Here is a 20,732-nt window from a genome sequence, read left to right as displayed (position 1 = left end):
CCATAATAATAATACAGCAACAAAACATCAAAAATTAAAAACTTCCTTAAAAAGGGCTGCCTTTAGATGTCTTCTAAAAGTCAGATAGTTGTTTATTTCCTTGATATCTGATGGGAGGGTGTTCCAGAGGGTGGGCACCACTACCAAGAAGGCCCTCTGCCTGGTTCCCGGTAACCTCACTTCTCGCAGTGAGGGAACCACCAGAAGGCCCTCGGTGCTGGACCTCAGTGTCTGGGCTGAACGATGGGGGTGGAGACGCTCCTTCAGGTATGCTGGGCCGAGGCTGTTTAGGGCTTTAAAGGTGAGCACCAACTCTTTGAATTGTGTTCAGAAACGTACTGGGAGCCAATGTAGGTCTTTCAGAATCGGTGTTACATGGTCTCGGCGGCCACTCCCAGTCACCAGTCTAGCTGCCGCATTCTGGATTAGTTGTAGTTTCCATGTCACCTTCAAAGGTAGCCCCACGTAGAGCACGTTGCAGTAGTCCAAGCGGGAGATAACTAAAGCACATACCACTCTGATTAGACAGTCTGTGGGCAGGCAGGATCTCAGCCTGCATACCAGGTGGAGCTGGTAGACAGCTGTCCTGGACACAGAATTGATCTGCGCCTCCATGGACAGCTGTGAGTCCAAAATGACTCCCAACTAGAATTAATGAAGGTTTGGAGAGTTAATCTGTGCCCTGGCCACAGTCCCAAACTTTTAAATTAAGTCACCTCACATAACTCTGCATGTTGTGAAAGAAAGGAGGAATAGGGACAGTATGTATTACTGGTCAATCAGGACGTTTTGCCTAACTTATGTATCAGCAAGCTTGGGTTCAATGGGGCACACGCCCAATGGTGAACAGATATGACAAGGTATTATATTACAGGAATACTTTTATATTCAAAACCACCCTTATACATAGATAAGAAATGAGCTTATTATTACTATTATAAGTATTACTATTTCTGCCTTTTCCCCCAATTTGAGACTCAGGCAGCATACACAGATAAAATAGAACAAGTTAAAAACATAGAAAAGACCATTACTAAAATGGAATTAAATACTAACAGAATTGAAAGAGCCATTAAAAACACAGACAATAACTGACTTCAGTTCAAAGTGACTCACAGACTATGAAAATCGCCCATTCATTTCTCCCTAGGAGGTGGTACAAGTTCTCCCACTGAGTCTGCCAGAACAAGCCAGAGGCCCCCCAGAATTTCTCCAGGTGCCTGAAACACAAAAGAGATCCTGTGACAGTAGTAGTTGCTGCTTTCCTTTTGGCCAAACCATTATTGAGCTCCAGGGACCTGGTGGACTTACCATGTGACTGAGTTCCTGAAAGCAACAAACATGAGCAGGGCAGGACCCAGTATAAAGGCAGCGATCTTCATCGAATCCCAGAACTTCCATACCTGAGAATACAAGAAAACACAAGGACATATTCAATGTCAATAAGCCAAAAAATGGAGAGAATGAGAGGCACAGAATATGGGAATCTAGCAAGTATGAATGTACTTTAAAGTTGACAGAACTTACACCCTGCTCATCCACTCTCCAAAAAGCTACTGCTCCTTGCCTTGGGGAAAGACAGACTGGAAGCTCTGTAGGTGTTTGCTCTCAACCTCCTTCCATGAACGACGAGTGTTATATCAGTAGGCAGAGTACTGTTGTGAGTTTGTAGGGTGTGAGGCACCCTAATTAGAATTAATGAAGGGTGTGTGGTTTGGATGCAGCTTATGTTGATTATTAGGTAAGCAAAGCCTGGTGATAACCTGGAAGATGAATAATTAATCCAGGCCCATAAAGTGCAAGGCCATGGCTAGAGCCCCGCCCCCCCGAGCCCTGGGTTAGCCAGAAAGACAGTGCCAGAGTGGGGAGGGGGTAGGTTCACGATTGCTGTGGGCAACAATGTACCGTATTTTTCACTCCATAAGACGTACCTGACCATAACACGCACATAGTTTTTAGAGGAGGAAAACAAGAAAAAAAATATTCTAAACGAAACAGTGGATGTATGATTTTTGTGGTTCATGCTGACTCCTCAGACTTAATGGGACTAAGTGAACTACTAGTTTCAGGTTGTAAATCATCATTGTCAGGCTGAAGAGGTGCCTGTAGGCTAAGTTCACGGTCAGAAAACTCAAGAGAATCTAACCTCCCCTCGGGTGCCTGTGACTTTAAATCATCAAACAAATTATCAGATTCAACAGGCTTTTTGTCTTTTTCCATTAATTCAGAAGCACCATTTCCTGCTGCTGCTGCTGCTGCTTCCTCTTCTTCCTCAGTATTATCTATACCGTTAGTATCTTGGAAAACAGCAACTCCATTCCAATTTACAGTTTGTATCATGCTTCTGGTAATATGAAATTTGCCAGTTGCTGGTATGTAAATTCTGTACGCCCCCTGCTGATAGCCCATTAATTTTCCCTGAACACTATGCTCACCCAATTTCTGCTTAGCGGGATAATGCATAATTACATCTGAACCCCAAATGCGTAGGTATTTCAGATTAGGGCGTTTTTTAAACAACTTCTCATAGGGGGTGACATCTAAACCAGAATGATAACTGCGATTTCTAACATAACAAAAGGCATGGAGCGCTTCAGCCCAAAAGACTTTGGGCAGATTAGCATTGTGCAGATATGTTTTAACCCCTGCCTGCAGGTCACGCTGCACAACTTCAACAAGCCCATTTTGCCAGGGACTTCGGGGGCAAGATAACTCATGAGTAGTCCCCTACGCTTCCAGGAATTTCTCAAAATCCTCAGAAACAAATTCCCCGCCCCGGTCAGAAAACAGGTTCTTAATAGGTTTGTTAAAGTGCGTTTTTACCCAGTTGCAAAAAGCTTTGTACTTCTCAAATGCTTGTGACTTTTCAGCTATTGCATAAGTCCAACAATATCTACTATATTGGTCTATCAGGGTAAGCCAGTACTTAGAACCTCCTAATGATGGTGGGAGTGGCCCAACTAAATCACAATGTACGCGCTCAAATGACTCATTTACTTTCCTATCTGAGCACCTACCCTTGCGTGCAACCTTAACCTTATTCTTGCAACAGGATAGACATGGCATAAATCAAATCAAATCAAATTTTATTAAACGGTCACAGACCAGATTAACTCGTACAGCTAGTCAGCAAAGCATAACACCGGAAAAAGCAAAGGACAATTTCAATACAGATTAGGCCATAACAGCAATTTAAAATTAGATAGCATAAATAAAATTAAGTATTTGCCTTCACCTGCATATTGGCATTGGAAAGCTCTTGTTTCCTGCGCCTAATAGCGGCTACACAGAATTTGGCAACATTGATCGTAATTTCAGGAACCTTATCTTCTACCAAGGCTCTCATACGTTGGAGTTCTGGTTCATTTTTAAGCTTTTGTAGAACTGGGGCAATAAAGGTCAGGCGTAGATCCTCGTAGTAACTACAGTGCAGCAATACATGCAGACTTGTTTCCACTTCCGATGAGCCACATGGGCAAACACGTGACTCATATGGTTTGTCCTCATATCTGCCTAGCAGCAGGGCAGAGGGCAGAACGTTAAATCTGGCCAGGGTAAAGGAGTGTCTGTACTTAGGTATTTGTAAATCAGCCAGATAATTTGCGGGTGAGAACCCTCTCCCAAAGTCTCTAATTGTGGCATGTTTATCCATTTTGCCCATATGACATTGCAGCTCTATGTCCCTAATGTGTTGAAGCACTTGACTTCTGGCGCTCTCATATCCTGCCGCTATCAAGATCTGCGGGGAGAATCCCAAGCTTCTTATCTTTTCAAACAGGGAAGCTTTCCAGGTAGAATGAAAGGTGTCTAAGAGTGTTAAAGGAGCCAAACCGGCCGGGGAAAAAATAAGTTTTAACCAGTAGTGTATCTTTAGAATCCACAACCGCGCGTTAACGGGTGGTTGTCCAACTTCTAAGCGGACACAGGGGGGGATCCCCAATAAACACCGATAGAATTTTGTTTGAAATGCCTCCATGGGCGCAAAATTTTTAAAACTGCAAACCTGGGATCCATAAGTGAGTTGTGGGAGTATTTTTGCAGCAAAAACCTGGGAGGCCGCCGGAACGTATTTACCCCCTTTCCCGTGAAAAAATCTTGTAAGGGCTTTATTGGCCCTTCCTGCGTTGGCAATGGTGTTTTTCATCTGTTGGTGCCACGAGACCCTTTCCTGAAAAGTTATTCCCAGGTATTTGAAAGTTGCTACCTGGTCAATAGGTTGACCATTAATTCTCCATTTGTGTTTCCTTCTTTTTTTTGAAAACACCATAATTTTAGATTTACTGTAATTTATTGATAGTTGTTCCGCTTGACAATAGTCAGCAAGTGATCTCAAAAGCTTCCTCAAGCAAACGCAGGAAAAAGAGAGTAGGACTGTGTCGTCCGCATACAGAAGCACCGGGAGGGGCATACCTGCCAGATTGGGAGGGTGGGCATTTTCTTTCGCCATATTTACTGCTAGAGAGTTGATATAAAAATTAAATAACGTTGGCGTGAGGACACATCCTTGTTTAACCCCATAGTGCGCTTGAATTTCTTTAGTTAGATGGCCTGACCGATCACATCTTACCCTCACCCTGGTGTTTTCGTATAGACCACGGATAAGGCGTAATAAGTGTTTATCTATGTTTGTAGCGCCAAGCTTTTCCCAGAGTCTGTCCCTTGGTATTAGATCAAAAGCCGATTTAAAATCCACAAAAGCTGCATATAAAGACCCCCCTTTTCTAGAGTATTTGTCTGCCAGGTGTTGAAGGATTTCACTTTTCCCTCCTCGTACTCTAAAATTTCCCAATATTTTGGCCAATTGGATTCCATATTTAGTTTTTTCACATCCTTAGCTTCCATTGGTGACAACCACCTGGGGGTTTTGTTTTCCAACAAATCTTTGTACCGAATCCAAACATTATATAATGCTTTCCTAACAATGTGGTTTTTGAAACCTTGATGGATTTTAACCTTGTCATATATATGCATGCCAGCCAAATCTGTTATTGAACCCTTCCAAATCCAAAATGTCTGTGTTTTCAAGAAGCAGCCAGTTTTTCAGCCAGCAAAAAGCCGCTGATTCATAATACAATTTTAAGTCCAGCAGGGCAAACCCCCCTCTTTCTTTTGCATCAGTTAGTATCTTAAATTTTATTCTGGGCTTTTTGCCCTGCCAGACAAATCTAGATATATCTTTTTGCCACCTCTTGAAACAATCCATTTTATCCACAATCTGCAATGTTTGGAACAAAAATAACATTCTCGGCAAAACATTCATCTTAATAACAGCGATTCGGCCTAACAAGGAGAGTCTCAAATTTGACCATATTTCTAGATCTTTCTTCACTTCTGTCCAGCATTTCTCATAGTTATCTTTAAATAGGTTTACATTCTTAGATGTCAAATTAATCCCCAGGTATTTCACCTTCTTTGCTACCATTAAACCAGTTTCACTCTGAAACTTCTCTCTTTCGACTTCCGGTCGGCGCCAGCGTTTAATGGCCGCCTCCCGCTGAGCTCCGCTCAGGGAGGCTGCTTCACGAGTTCGGGTCTGACCGCTACGGCGAAGCGGGGACCCCTAAAATCTCAGGCACGGAAGCCTGAGAGCAAGGAGGCTCGGTGGGCACCTCAAGCGCCCCCCCTCACTGCAAAGGAGCCTTTTTAAAGGCTACGGAGCGGCATCGGGGAGCGCGGTGCTGAGAGCCGTTACCCAGCCCGTGGAGTGAAGCCGCGTTGCCATTGACGGAGAGCGCCGATTCCTTCCTGACATTCGGAACTTAATTGGATTATCCGTGTGTAAGACTGAACGACAACCTTAAAAGAAAATATTCAGAAATTGGCTGAAAACGGAGAAGGCAAAAAATAAGGAAGTCTGCCTTCCTCGGACTGCATGTAACTAAAGCAACGAAATAGGAAGCTGCAATTTGACAGGAAGCAGCTTTGAAACTGACGGACTCAGATATTGGATCCAACTCCCCCCCGTAGCAGGCAGGGGCAGGGGGGGGAGATTTGTGATTTGTTTTACCTGCATGGAAGAAGCATAGAAGGGGAAATTTCTGCCGTTTTGAACCCTTGGGGAGGACTGCCTGGAAAAGGAGTCACCGGGACTGAGAGCTGTCACCAGAGACTTGTTACAAAGTTGGTGTTTTGCCTTCTACAACAAGCAAAGACCCTACTTGTTACAAGTTTGGCATCTTGGAAAGATACAATTTGACACTATTTGGAAAATATCGGACAATTGGTTGTTACTTTTGTTACCTTTGAAGGGAACCTTTGTTCTTTGTACTTGGAACTTGGAACTGCTCCCTCTAGAGGCTGCAGGAATATAGTTATTATTCTCACTGTAAGAAACAGGCTTGTGGAATTTCCCATCTGAAAGTAATTCCCGTGGGAACAACCTTGGGATATGAGTGGCCCAACAGAAGAGAGAGTAACAAGAGCTAAGAGTAAAGTTGATTACAAAAGAAGGGGCTCAATTACAAATCCAACTGCAGCTGCTACAACCTTTTCCATGGATACTGTGGCAGTGACAAAGGCATTAGTCAAAATAAATGAATCTCTGGAAGTGCTCACAAAGCAGAGCACTGAAAACTCCAAACAGCTGACTGAATTGTCAACAAAATTGGACTTAAACACAGAGACAATAAATAAATTAGTTCAAGAAAATGAGATAACTAGAAAGATTGCAGAGGAGGCAAAAACCTCTGCAGAAGAAGCAAAAATTTCTGCAGGAACTGCACAGGAAAAGTTAGTACCAGTCTGTAAAAAGCTGGAAGAACATGATGCGGCCCTGTCTTTACTGGAACTACAGAGGAAAAGTAGAAATTTGAGATTAAGATTGATCCCAGAAAGTGAAAAGGACAATTTGATAGACTATCTTACAAAAGAATTTCTGGAATTTTGGCAGGACAGCTTGAAAGAAGAGGAATTTAAGATAATAACTGCTTTCAGACTGGGCAGGAGACAGAACAGAAAGAGCCCAAGAGACTGTTTGATAACTCTGAGATCTCAGGAGGAGAGAGATAAGATATTAAATTTACATTTTCAAAGAGCCCTTGAGATTGAAGACTTTCGGGTGCAGATTTTTAAAGATATTCCTAAATATATCCTGGAAGTGAGGACCTACTACAAGGATTTGGTCACCCTATTGAGAAAGAACAACATACCATTCAGATGGGAGTTCCCACAAGGCCTGTCTTTCAACTATAAAGGAAAGAAAATCAAGATAAAAACAGTGCAAGATAAAGAACAATTTTTGGCAAGGAACGAGGAGGACCTTTCGAAGGAAACGGTGGAACCTACGGACCTAGAAGAATTACCAGACATTTCAAATCTATCCTTTGGGACTAAAACACCAACAGAAGAAGATCTGCTCGGAGCAGCTGGAGGAGTAACTAAGTAAACAACAAGATGTCTCTGCAAATTCCAAGTTGGAATTGTAATGGACTCAATCTTCCCAGGAAAAGACAGGAGGTTTTCCATATTTTAAAAAAAGAACAACTGGACTTGATTTGTTTACAAGAAACCCACGTGACTAGAGTACACCGAAAATTACTTATTAACAAAAGACTAGGACAAGAATTCATTTCATCGGATAAAGTGAAGAAAAGAGGAGTGGTGATTTATGCAAAGGAAAAGTTGGCCCCTAAATTAATATTTAAAGATGAACAAGGAAGATATTTGGCAATTGAAATTCAAGTTCAAGGAGAAAAATTATTGATAATAGGAGTTTACGCACCGAATGAAGGGAAGTCAGAATTCTTTAAGAAACTGCATGAGACATTAATGGACTATTTGGACTATAATGTAATTTTAATGGGAGACATGAATGGAGTGGTCTCTACAAATATGGACAAAGCACAAAGACAGGTGGTCTCCAAGGATGGGAGACTACCTAAGACCTTTTTTGAAATGACTGACAATATGAACTTGATTGACATTTGGAGAACAAGGAACCCTCTAGAGAGAGAGAGGGAACTTTCTTTTCTGAGGCAAAAATGACTTGGACTAGAATTGACCAAATATGGGTAACTAGTGGGATGGCATCAAAGATTAAGAAAGTGGAAATCTGCCCAAAGACTTGTTCCGACCATAATGCTGTAAAGATGGAGATGAACCCAACAACAGCTGGTTCCTTTAGATGGAGGATGAATGACTCCCTGTTTAGAGATGATGAGGTGTATAAAAAGGCCCAGAAAGTGATAAAGGACTACTTTGAGATAAATCTGAGAACAGAAGTGGAAAAAAGAGTAATTTGGGACGCAAGCAAAGCAGTCATGCGAGGATTTTTAATACAACAGAATGCCATAGAAAGGAAGAGACAGAATGAGAAGAAGGATAAGATCTTGGAAAAGATAAAAGAAGGAGAAAAAAGATTGAGATCTAAACCAAAGTCACATGAAATTTTGAGAGAAATTAAGTTTTATCAGAGACAATATATGGAACTGATGAATCAAGAGATAGAATGGAAAATAAAACAAATGAGACAAAAGACATTTGAATCGGCAGATAAATGTGGGAAACTTTTGGCATGGCAACTGAAGAAGAGACAAAAACAGAATACGGTTACAAATCTAGAAGTGGAGGGAAAGAACATTTATAAACCAAATGAGATTAGAAACTGTTTCCAGAGTTATTTCAGGAGACTCTATGCACAAGGGCCGGTGAATGAAAAAGAAATAGAAGAATTCCTTAAAAAATATGGATTACAAAAAATTTCTGAACAAAGTAAAGTGATTTTGAACCAAAAGATAACTGATCAAGAAATTGAGGGAGCCATTCAAAATATGCAACTGGGAAAATCTCCAGGACCTGATGGACTGACCTCCAGATACTACAAAGCCTTGAAAGAATGGCTTATGCAACCGTTGAAGGAGGTCTGTAATGAAATTTTAGAGGGGAAGAAGGCACCTGAATCGTGGAAAGAAGCGTATATTACACTTATACCAAAGTCAGAGACTGAAAAGAATCAGGTTAAGAACTACCGCCCTATATCATTACTTAATGTGGATTACAAAATTTTTGCAGACATTTTGGCAAAAAGACTGAAGAGAGTTTTGGTGGGGGAGATTCACAAAGACCAAGCGGGCTTTCTTCCAGGAAGACATCTGTCAGACAATGTGAGAAACATAATAGATATTATGGAGTTACTGGAAGTCAATATTAATACTAAGGCAGTATTAATATTTGTGGATGCGGAGAAAGCCTTTGACAATATTTCTTGGAGTTTTATGAAAAAGAATCTCCAAGGGATGGGGGTAGGCCAAGGTTTTGAGAATGGTATAAGTGCAATTTATTCTGAACAAAAAGCAATAGTTGTCGCTATTGTAATGTTTAAAGAGTCAAGTTTAACAGTACCCCTGCCAAGCGACTGCAGGACTTGTGAATTGGCTAAATGTACATTACCAATTTCCTCTTCGAAAGAAATAAACAAACTTCAATCGTTGCAAATATGGTGAGATGCTCCTGAGTCCACAATAAAAGAATTCCACTTGGCACCTTTAATTCTTTTACGATCTATAGTCTGAGCATGAAAACCTCGCGGCTCGTTTCTGTCTTTACGAGATGTTGGCTGCTAGGCTGACGACCGTGACCGACGAACAGAAACAGACTTGGGAGTACTTTGCTTTCTTTTGGCTCTGCAGTCCTTTGCAAAATGTCCTTGCTTATTGCAGAACCAACAATGTTTGGCGGCTTTAAATGCAGTTGTATCACCACAAGTTTGCATAGGGCGTTCCTCATTACTTCTGGAAATAGGAGAGCTTATGGCACAAGCCTCCCTTCTGTCCAACTCGCCCATTAATCTTGCCGTTACCCCTTCCACAGTTAATTGTGCTGGTGGAACGGCAGATATCTGGCTAGCTATGCCATCAAAGTCCTCATTAAGGGAACAAAGATTGATAAAAACATACTGAATATCAGGTATGTCCATGTCCCTTCGAATTAATTCACCACGTATCGCCTCCAGACGTCTCAAGTGTGCTGCCAAATCACCACCAAGCTGCAACTTCATCTGGTACAACTGCTTGAAAAACGTCAATGCAGACGCTGACTCTTTTCTAATATGCACTGCTGCAAGACTGTCCCACATTTCTTTGGCAGTTTTCTTATTTCTTATATGGACTACTTGCTGGTCGCTGACTGCCAAATTAATTATTGCCCTGGCTTTTGCATCTCCTTTCGACCAAGCATTAGTTACAGGGTTAGAAGGGTCATCAGTTACATAGGTCCATACTTCTCTAGAGGTCAAAAGCGTCTCCACCCGAAAATACCATAAGCTATAGTTCTCATCTGTCAGCTGTGGAAAGACCAGAGCCTTCTCAGCTTCAGGAACCCGGTCAACTCTTCCAGACCCACAGAACTACGCCAACAGGAGAAGGAGTTTTCACACCTTTCTCAGAGTCCAAAAATATGCAATCATCCACTCAGCAGCTGGGCCCATAACCAAAGATGTTGGCTATTTGCAGTTTAGAAGTGCTGCAGAGAGCTTGCTGGGGAGACCATGCATTAAAAAGGGACTCAAAAATAACTTAAACAAGGTTTTAATAAGAAAAACAAAAACTCCATTTACACTAAATACATCAATAAACCAGACCCAACCACCAACCCATCCCCCAGGGTAATGGGAGAGCTAGGTGCTGCTCCTTATATACTACACCCAATTGCTGACACAACCCAATCAATACAACTCAGCAGCACCTGCTATGTTTCACAGCTGTAAAGCTGGGTCTCGTTATTTTGTTCTGGCCCCTTAAAGACATACACATTGGGTGGAACAATGATGAACCTTTACATTTAAAGAAACCATTCAACAAGTGGTACCTTTTACCTGTCTCTGATGTCCTCGAGAGCTAGGTTCCCAGCATGTAGCACCTTCCTTCATCATCTGAAATGCAAATCAATACACAAAATTAAACTGAAACTGGGATTGAAGATGAGGGTTCATGACTTATAATCTGATTGTGCCAGTCAAGACCATGGGAAAAGCCTATACAGTGGTACCTCGGGTTACAAACACTGCGGGTTATAGACTCCACTAACCCAGAAATAGTACCTCGGGTTAAGAACTTTGCTTCAGGATGAGAACAGAAATCGTGCTCCGGCGGCGTGGCAGCAGCAGGAGGCCCCATTAGCTAAAGTGGTGCTTCAGGTTAAGAACAGTTTCAGGTTAAGAATGGACCTCTGGAACGAATTAAGTTCATAACCAGAGGTACCACTGTACTCATCTAGCGGCCTCGTGGATTGCTGACACCTGGGGCGGTCTCACCCCCCCCGTAGACTGGGCAGCTGGGGTTGGGGTGCACACTGCCAGGGTTCCTTGCCTGTCATGGGGGCACCTGATTGCACCCCTTCAAAAATGTTGGCTCGGGGCCATGGCCCCAATGCCTCTCCCACACTACGCCTCTGTAATTATCAAAACTATGCCAATCTTCAATGAGTACACAAACCCATTCTCGTCCTCATAAACAGAACATGTCTTGAGAAAATTCTCTTTCAAAATCCATTGTCAGATTATGGGAGTTGCCTAATTGCTTAAAGCAATTTCTTACACAATGCTCCACAAGAGTTTTGAAAGAAAGCCATTGCTGCTCTGTTACTGGCATTCACCCCAGTTTTGCCTACCAGGTGCCTGTGGGAAGCCAGTAAGCAGGATACGAGTACTATAGCCCTCTGCTGCTCACGATCCCCAGCAACCAGTGTTAGAAATTAGCCAGGCGTGTTTTGCGACTGGCAAGTGTCAAATTGTGACCACATGGAGATCTCTGGATACCAGGTTGGTGACTGACATCTCTATCTGGCTGGCCCCTCCAGTCAGCAGGTAAGCAGAAGCATTCATTTATTGCATATTTATAGCCCTCTTTTTTCTCTAAGGTGTACATGGTTCGCCCCCCTCCTCAGTTAATACCTACAACAACCCCTGTGAGGTAGGTTAAGAGGCTGTGGCTGGTCAAGGTCACCCGGTGAACTTTATGACTGAGTGGGGATTTGAAACCTGATTCCCCGCCCAAGTCCTAGTCCAACATTCTAATCACTACACCATATGGGCTTCCCAGAGTACTTCTACTTTTCCGCCAGGCCTTTGGGCAGGATGCAGTTTGGCGTGCTTTTCTTTGTATAAAACAAGCCCGAAGGAGGCCCCTAACCAGCTCACAGGTCCTTGTATGATCAGTGAAAACAGTTGGTCCTGGCAAAGTATTACCCACTGTCAACTCCAACCTGACAATTGCCACCTGCCCAGATTTTAACTTGTCTGAATTAATTTTAAGATGTATTTTAATTAATTGATGTCTGTTTTTATGCATATTGTGTTGTTTTTATGATGTTAGCCGCTCTGCGCCTGGCCTCAGATACAAATAAAAATTATTATTATTTTATTGTAGGGCAGCTATATAAATTAAGTAGGTAAATAAATATGGGGAAAGGAAAATGTCCCTTAGAGAAGGATCTGAACTATTCCCCTTGAAGCTTGAATTAGTTTTTATCCTGCATTGATGTTTTATTGTGTTGTAAACCATTTTGAGATTTTTTTTAGATCAATAAATAAACAAAGTGGTATAGGTGATGATGATGATCACCACCACCACCACCACCACTGCTAAACAGGTGCCCAGATATTCTGTTGTGGCGACTGTAACCTAGGTGTAAGTTGCCATTTGGTGATTAGCTTATATATCTGAGTTTCTAACACTGTTCACACCTATTCTGTGTCAGTGCCATTGGGGAGAGAAAAAACATTGGACATCTCTCAACATAGAAGAAGAAGAAGAAGAAGAAGAAGAAGAAGAAGAAGAAGAAGAAGAAGAAGAAGTGGTGTTTGGATTTGATATCTCACCTTTCACTCCCCTTAAGGAGTCTCAAAGTGGCTAACATTCTCCTTTCCCCTCCTCCCCCACAACTTTTGACTTCCAAAACGTTCGAAAACTAAATTGCGGCTTCTGATTGGCTGCAGGAATCCAAGGTCCAAGGTACACCTGTACTTAAGAACGTGGGTTAGACAACATGAATATTTGAGCATGAATGGTGGATGCCAGTGATGTCATGTTGAAGATATGGGGGTAGTTTATTTTGTGAACGTGCTTTATATTCTCTCTGAATCCTGAACCTTTTGCATTCCCCTCTGTGTCAACGGAATTTCAAGGACAAAGCAGAGAGCAAAATCAGGTGCATTTTCAAAGGACCAAAGAGAATATATTATTTCATAACACAAACGATCTGGATGTTGTTCAACTAAGTTTTCCTCAGAGTAGACCCATTAAAATTTATATCATTATAAGATCACCCTGGAGAATAAGTGGTTGGCCTAGAAGGCATAGATGTCTGGTCTGATCTTTAGTACACTTTCAGAATACAGAACACGGATTTTCAAAGGACCTCATCTGACATGCCCCTAGATCAGGTGACAGCCAGGTGTTGGCAATCCTGACAGAAATACAAGGTCAGGGAAAAGTGCAACCTGCCTGGTTTCTGTGCTGGACCAAAAACTGTCCGAGAGAACCCCGAAGGCCCATAAAGTGACAAATGACTTGTTTTCTTCTGAACTTTGTGCTCTGTTTGCTGACTCATATCTTCTGAGCCAAAAGGCTTTTCACTAGAAAGAAAACTTTAAAAAGGGAAAGGAGAAACTGCTCTGGTATGGACACATCTGCTAAAACATATTCAATTACATAGAATAGGCCTAATCTTCCTGCTGAAGTAAGGCTTTTTTTCTTGATTAAAAAAAGACCTTTTACCTCATTTTCCATAAGTCCCTTTGCCCATTATACTGCCTTTATCAATGCAGATTGCATTGATGTGCTCTCTGTAAATATAGATATGTTATCTCTGAAAGAAGATAAGCTAAGCTGTTTGCTTTAAGAATGTGCATACTTAGCAAAAAATAAAATAAACCTGGGAGTTTACGTTTTCTACCTGATCCCTTCATTAATTTCTCTAAGAGTCAAGGATAAATTCCTGTTTGGGCCTCATTCAAGTCAGGAGCTACTTAGCTGACTCCTTTCCGTTTATAAGAGGGATAAGAAAAAACTCTATCCCATGCTAGCAGACAGTAACAGAATGGAAATAAGTGCAAATACGTCTTTGCTTATTCCTCTGTCTGATACATTTGTCATTTAACAAATTTATAGACCATTTCATGACATAAAGCCTTCAAAGTGGTGGACAAGATAGAAACAGAAGGAGACCAAACACATGCTCTAAAAACAATAATTCCATCATTAAATTCTAAATAATAAACCCATTTCTGGAGACACCTCAGGGAAAGGCTTCCTAAAGCAAAAATAGGCATCTATTTTTGGTACCCAGGCATCATGATACCAGGGGTCTGTCTAATTTTGGCTGGTAATTATCTCTATATGCAGGTAGTATTGTCCCTAGCATCATTAGCTGCTTCCTTCCCCAAACTGCTAGCCAACATTTTAAATATCTTTCCTTTTGTCCCTGTACTTGAACAATTCTTGTTGTTACCCATTTCTTACAGAAAATCCATGCAAGTTTCATTAAGGCAGTATTTCTGGGCTATCACATTTCCTCAAGTATTCAAACAGCGCTGATAGATGTTATGATAACATTGTATGTTAATGCAGTTTCAACCACAGCTTTCTACCCAACACCTCCATTCCATGCTGCAGAGTCAAAAACACTCATGGAATAATGCCTCTCACATCATTTGCGACTTGTGGCAATGCCTCTCCTCCTTTCCAGTGCCGTTTTATGAACCATTTAAAGGTTTCTTTTCCCACTGGACCATTCAGCTGTGCGCCCCCTCCAGACTGGTGTTTATTCTGCAACATGCTCTTTTTGTCACTATACGAGAGCACTAGTGGTGGATTTAATCTGCTTTATTAGTTTTGTGATGCCCAGAGGGGCTATAGGAAAACAAAAGCGAGGCAAAAATAAACTAGAACATTTTGTGGTAGTAAAAAGTTATGGGATTTCAGCCAGAAGTTGCAGGATATGCGATGATTGGAAACAAGGCAGTGTAACAGCCCCAAAACCTTTGCAGGTATGAACAGTACTGGAAGTGGGATTGCATACGACTGAGCCAGCAGCAGCACAAAGCACCAGGAATGGGCAATAAATAGGACATCTGGAGGGGCCAAGGCATCTCTTTTACAAGGGAAAGGGAGAATATGTCCTCTCCTCTCCCCATGTGGGAAATCAGGAATATGTTTTAACATCTCAAAGTATATTTTTTCTGTATGAGCCCCACTCTCTATTCCACATACCACCAGCCTGCTTCTCTCCCCCAGGTGTTGCTAGTATAAGCATCAGTTGCTGATCTGGAGTCTGTTTGGTTTCTGCAAAGCTACACAAGACAGTTTCTAAATAAAAATGCTAACACAATCAAAAGATTACAAAAGAGAACAAAGCAGCTGAATGCTTTCAGGCCATTGGTACTATAAGGAGATAAGGCACATACATACCAAACCACCTGTTTTGCTTGTCAACTTTTGTTAAGCTGTGCAACAACGTTCATTCTTAATCAAAAACCTTAATCAGTACATCAGTCAACTGATTACATCAGTACATCAGTCAACTGGATTACATGAGTAATCCAGAAGTCATAGAATTATAGAGTTGGAAGGGTTCCCAAGTGTCATCTAGTCCTGCAATGCCAATTTAGTCCCCCTGTTGTTTAACGCACTGAGACATCAGTTGTAAGGATTACAACCAATGTATATTGAGGCAATTCTGTTGCTCCACACCAGGCATAGAGTCAGTTCATTTTTTAAAACTGCTCCTATGCTTTAGTAGATAAAATTAAGGGTCTCGCATGATCACTGTATGTCCCTTTCAAGCGAAATATCATGTGCTAGATGAAGACGACTTCAGGGACAGTCTCTAAAATGCAGGATACTTTCCTAATAATTGCTTTGGGATTTTTATGAGGCACAATTAATAAAATGAACAAATAAGACACTTAACACTACCCTGCTGTCACAAGGAAATGTAAGCATGCTTAATTATCACAAAAACATATGAGAACTATTATCTTAATTATGCCATGATTTATTGTCCCCATGATCAGAGTAATTTTTAAATTATACACTGCATTTCAGGTAGGCTGGAGAGAACCGCCCTGAGGTGGCTTACAGAGACATAAAAAACCCAATAAAATACAATGTTAAAACAGTCCAAAACTCAGATTAAAAACAATAGCTAATGACCAGTGAAACGATCACAAAAACACTGAATGAAAAGGGTTAAAAGAAAAAAAAAGACAGATACAGACAAAGCCATATAGGGATAGGATTCTAGAAATTTGGGAGCACCAATGAAGAGACAGTTTCTCATACACATCAGTCTGATGAACCCTGGTTGGTGGGCTAGAGAGCAGGGCTTCTGATGTCACTTCCCAGGGGCTAGGCAGGTTCATAAGGAGACAGGTGGTCTTTCATGTAACCTTGGTCAAAACCATTTGAGACTTTAGAGGTCCAAATGAGGACTTGAAATTGATCCCAGAAACACATAGGCAGCCAAAGAAGCTGGCATGTTATTAGGCATGGTAAGATCAAAATGCTCACTGGAAGGACAGATCCTGAAGCTGAGGCTCCAATACTTTGGCCACCTCATGAGAAGAGAAGACTCCCTGGAAAAGACCCTGATGTTGGGAAAGATTGAGCGCACAGGAGAAGGGGACGACAGAGGACGAGACGGTTGGACAGTGTTCTCGAAGGTACCAACATGAGTCTGACCAAACTGCAGGAGGCAGTGGAAGACAGGAGGGCCTGGTGTGCTCTGGTCCATGAGGTCACAAAGAGTCGGACACGACTAAACGACTAAACAACAACAAGATCAAAATGCTTGGCCCCCACGGGCATCTTTGCCATGCTGCCTCTGTAGCTGGAGGCTATTGAAAACCATCACAACTAGTAACTGCAATATTCTGAACAATTTAATCTACAGTAATCGCCTTTTAAATCTTTCTTAGAACTTAGAACTTGTCTAAAAGAAGCCTCTATTAACAACTCCCAAGGTCTCTGGAAGACTTATTTTGAAATGAAAAATGCTTTTAAGAACATGCTCCTGGAAAAAAAATCTGAGTTCGCACTAGCCAAATGGTCTAAAATTGTTACTGCATTAGAAATTAAAGATACCAAAACTTTTTGGTCACTTCTCTCAATAAAAGATATCATTGATTTCCCTAATATAAGCGATGAGGCTTGGATTTCACATTTTACTGCTGTTTTTTATGATCACCAAGTATGGAAAAAGCAAAATTTTAAATTTTCTCTGGCAAAAACCACACAATTTCAAATTACTGTTGAGGAGATGAAAAGGATAATTCTTTCGTTTAAGCAAGGGAAATCACCTGGTATGGATGGCATTCCAATAGACCTGTTGAGATTAGATGTAGAATGGTGGGCCATTAAACTTGTGCCGCTTTTTAATTCTATCTATCACTCAGCCCTTGTACCTAAGTCATGGAACAATTCAATAGTGGTACCGATCTTTAAAAAAGGTGATAGGAATTGCCAAGAGAATTACAGGCCTATAAGTTTGTTACCATGCATAAGCAAAATCTATGCCAAATCTCTGCTTATTAAATTGGAAGAATGGATGCTGACAAAAGGTCTACCTGGTAAAGAGCAGGCTGGTTTTAAGGCAGGCTCGTCAACTCTTGACCAGTGTCTAGTGTTAAGTCATCTTGTGGATAAATATGTCATGAGAAATAAACGAAAACTCTTTGTGGCATTTGTAGATTTAAAAAGTGCCTTTGATTCGGTCGACCGCAATAAACTATGGACTAAACTAGAACACCTTGGTATCGACCCATATCTACTTACACTGATTCAAAGTTTACATTCTAATAACCAAATATATGTTAAAGTATCAAAAGATGGTAGACTAGCAGGTCCTATTCTGAATAATCGAGGAGTTAGGCAAGGCTGTATCTTGGCCCCTACCCTATTTAATTTATTTTTATCTGACCTACCATTATTTCTTCAAAACGCAACCACGCATACTCCTTATTTAAACAATAGCCCACTCTTTTTATTACTTTATGCAGATGATGCTGTAATTATTTCACTCTCTGTTTTGGGTTTAAAAAAATTATTTAAGAGTTTCTCAAACTACTGCTCTCTCAATAATCTCAAAATTAATTATGATAAGACAAAGATTATGCAATTCAGAAAGAGAGGGAACCCAAAAGGCTGTATAATTAATGGACATCTAATACAGGAAGTTAAGCACTTCAATTATCTGGGAATCACATTCAAAAATAATATGAATTGGAATACACATATATGTGCTGCAATAGTTAAGGCCAAAGTGACAGCCCACCATATTAAATCCTATTTTTTTCCTCCAGTAGGAAACAGATTTATTCCAGCTGTATTGCAAGTGATTGACATGAAACTTTGTGCCCAACTTCTATACGGCACACCAGTGTGGATTTCAGGTGACCTCAAGAGGTTGGATAAATTTCACGCATCCCTTCTGAGGTCATTATTAGGACTTGCAAACTCTGTAAAATATGAAACAATATGTTGTGAGCTGGGAATATTGCCTTTATCAGTAAGAGCATGGCTGAGGACCTTGAAATATTGGATCTTCCTCCATTATAGAGCCCTATCCCCTAATTCTCTACTTTACGATCTTTTAAGTGATAGTGCAATTCACAATCTATCATTGACTTGCAGGAGAAAACTGGATTCGATAGGGCTCATTCTAACTGATTTTGAAATTTCTGATCCCAAAGATACATGGGAAATTATCAGGAAGACTCTTACAGAAAAAAGTGTTCTCGCCATGCTTGAGGTTGCAAAGTACAGCACCTGCTCTCCTATCCACTTAAATCTCCCTTTGTGTAGAGATTTCCAAAAGGGATACATGACAAATCTGAAGAAACATGAATCGTGTAGGCTGTTTATGTTGGCCAGATTTAACATGTTTCCCTCGGTGGTAGTGAGAGGAAGATACTTAGCTATCCCAGAATCAGAGCGTCTCTGTAAATGCAGAAAACAGGAACCCGATACTCTAGAGCATATATTCTTTTCCTGTGATTTTGGCAGATATGCCAGAAGACAATTATTTGAGGCCCTAAAATTTAATAGACAGATTTTTACACAACCAACTGTTCAGGACCTGCTGGCGGACAGCGATGATCAAGTTACTATTATAGTGGCTGAATTTTTAAGTGCTGTCCATGAAGAAAGAATGGGCCATGATAAAGAGACTTAGTGGTTCTTAATGGTAGGTGATGTTGCTGTGTTGTATTATATTATCTATGTACATCGATTTATTTTTTGGAGTTAAGAATAGGACTGGGATAAATTGTGTTCGCTGAGCCCGTATTTTATACAGTCTGTATATGATGTTTGTTTGATAATGTGTGGTGTGCTATGCCTAATAAAAGATTTTGAATTGAATTAAATCTTTCTTAATTTGCTAACATTGTTTAGAAAGAAATGCCACAGTTTAACCACCCAGACTGTCAGCTTTCCTACACACCCTTTTTATCTGGATTAAGATTCAGCTCACCCTTTTTATCTGGATTAAGTAAGATTCAGCTTGCTCCCCTTATCCATCTCAAAAGTGCCTCCGGACGATGATTTCCAACAGCCTCCCTGGGACTAGCAAATGGAATTCTGTATCATTTGCATACTGGTGTCACTGCAGCCTAAGCCTCCTAATGGCCTCCCCCAAGGATGTCAGGTAGGTGTTGAAAAGCATAAGGGACAAGTTAAAAGGACAAGTTAAAATCTCCTCCTAGCTAGCTCCATCGTTCGAGAAAGAACTAGAGTCACTATAATACTGTTAGTTTAAGGTGGAGTAAGTATTCTGATTTTCAAGCTGCAAAGAAATTTTCCAAACTGTCATTAAAAATATACTCTGCCTCCTTCCCCCCCTGACTGTCCCAGCTCAGCTGACAGAAACTCTGAGAATTTACTGCTTTACAGGAAACTGCCACGGGGATAATAGTCATTCCCTAATACAAGCCTCAGAGAAATGAATAAGAGATCTAAGTAGGCAGTTTGTACTGGAAAACTGCGGGTTTACTCAAAAGCAACTCCCACTGAGTTCAGTGTTACTTCCAAGGAAATAGGTGTTACGACTGCAGTCCTATAATTATCACTAGTTACAAATCTGCAAACGTTGAATTATCCCAGTTTCTCTCTCTCAAAGCAACGCAGCTACTATTCTTAAAATAAATTTAGGTTCTCCAGAGTGAAAACAACTGTTTTAATTGTGCTTTCTCCGTTCCAATTTCTTGCTTCCCTAGCTATTTACCTGACCAACCTGCGCTCGCCAACTGCTCCGGCAAGTATTTCTGCCTTCTGTCTCGTCTGTTGTTGCTGGCTGCTGCATTCAGCGAGCTGAAGGAAAAGGAGGAGGGGCGAGCCTGCAAGCAAGCAGATAATTGGCCTCTTTCCTTAAACATCATGCATGGAGTAATTACACATAAAGTAGCAGATACGTCCATTATTAGTGCTGGCAAACATGAATGGCTGCTTATGTATGAGGTTATAGCAACATATCATCCATGTATTAGCGTGTCAGCAGTTTTCAGTACCTCCCCCCCCCCCTTAAGTTTAGTAAACAATGTAAGGGAAGTGCATGCTTTTGCCTTTTTACAAGTATTCATATATATATATATATTCACACACACACACACACACACACACACAATTTAAATCTTAGTGTGTGTTTCAAAACCCCCTCAAATATTTCAGGTCAAATACCAATGGTATAATGGGGGGGAATTAACATGGGGTACTCTGTTTTATTTGTATTTAGTAAACAAA

At 41.1% G+C, this 20,732-nt stretch overlaps 1 protein-coding gene across 3 annotated transcripts in view; it reads right to left on the bottom strand.

The window, feature by feature from the left end:
• FAXDC2 (fatty acid hydroxylase domain containing 2) overlaps positions 1-20,318 on the bottom strand; it is a 29,216-nt gene extending 8,898 nt beyond the window's left edge. Inside the window, exons 1-4 of one of the 3 annotated variants that reach the window (XM_083603902.1) lie at positions 20,218-20,318; positions 10,811-10,867; positions 1,312-1,403; positions 1,117-1,220 (exon numbers count right to left, since the gene is read on the bottom strand). In XM_083603902.1, coding sequence (XP_083460028.1) covers positions 1,117-1,220; positions 1,312-1,403; positions 10,811-10,867; positions 20,218-20,295 — 331 coding nt within the window. In that variant the 5' untranslated portion in view covers positions 20,296-20,318. Of the gene's footprint in view, positions 1-1,116; positions 1,221-1,311; positions 1,404-1,527; positions 1,737-10,810; positions 10,868-20,217 lie in introns of those variants that run through there. The other 2 variants (XM_083603903.1, XM_083603904.1) reach the window with 2 other exon arrangements.
• Between the last annotated feature and the right edge of the window lie 414 nt (positions 20,319-20,732).

Source organism: Podarcis filfolensis (assembly GCF_964270895.1).
Source record: "Podarcis filfolensis genome assembly, chromosome: 2".
NCBI classification, from domain to species: Eukaryota; Metazoa; Chordata; class Lepidosauria; order Squamata; family Lacertidae; genus Podarcis; species Podarcis filfolensis.
Note: the sequence above shows the minus strand (reverse complement) of the source record. Positions and strands in the feature narration are given on the sequence as shown.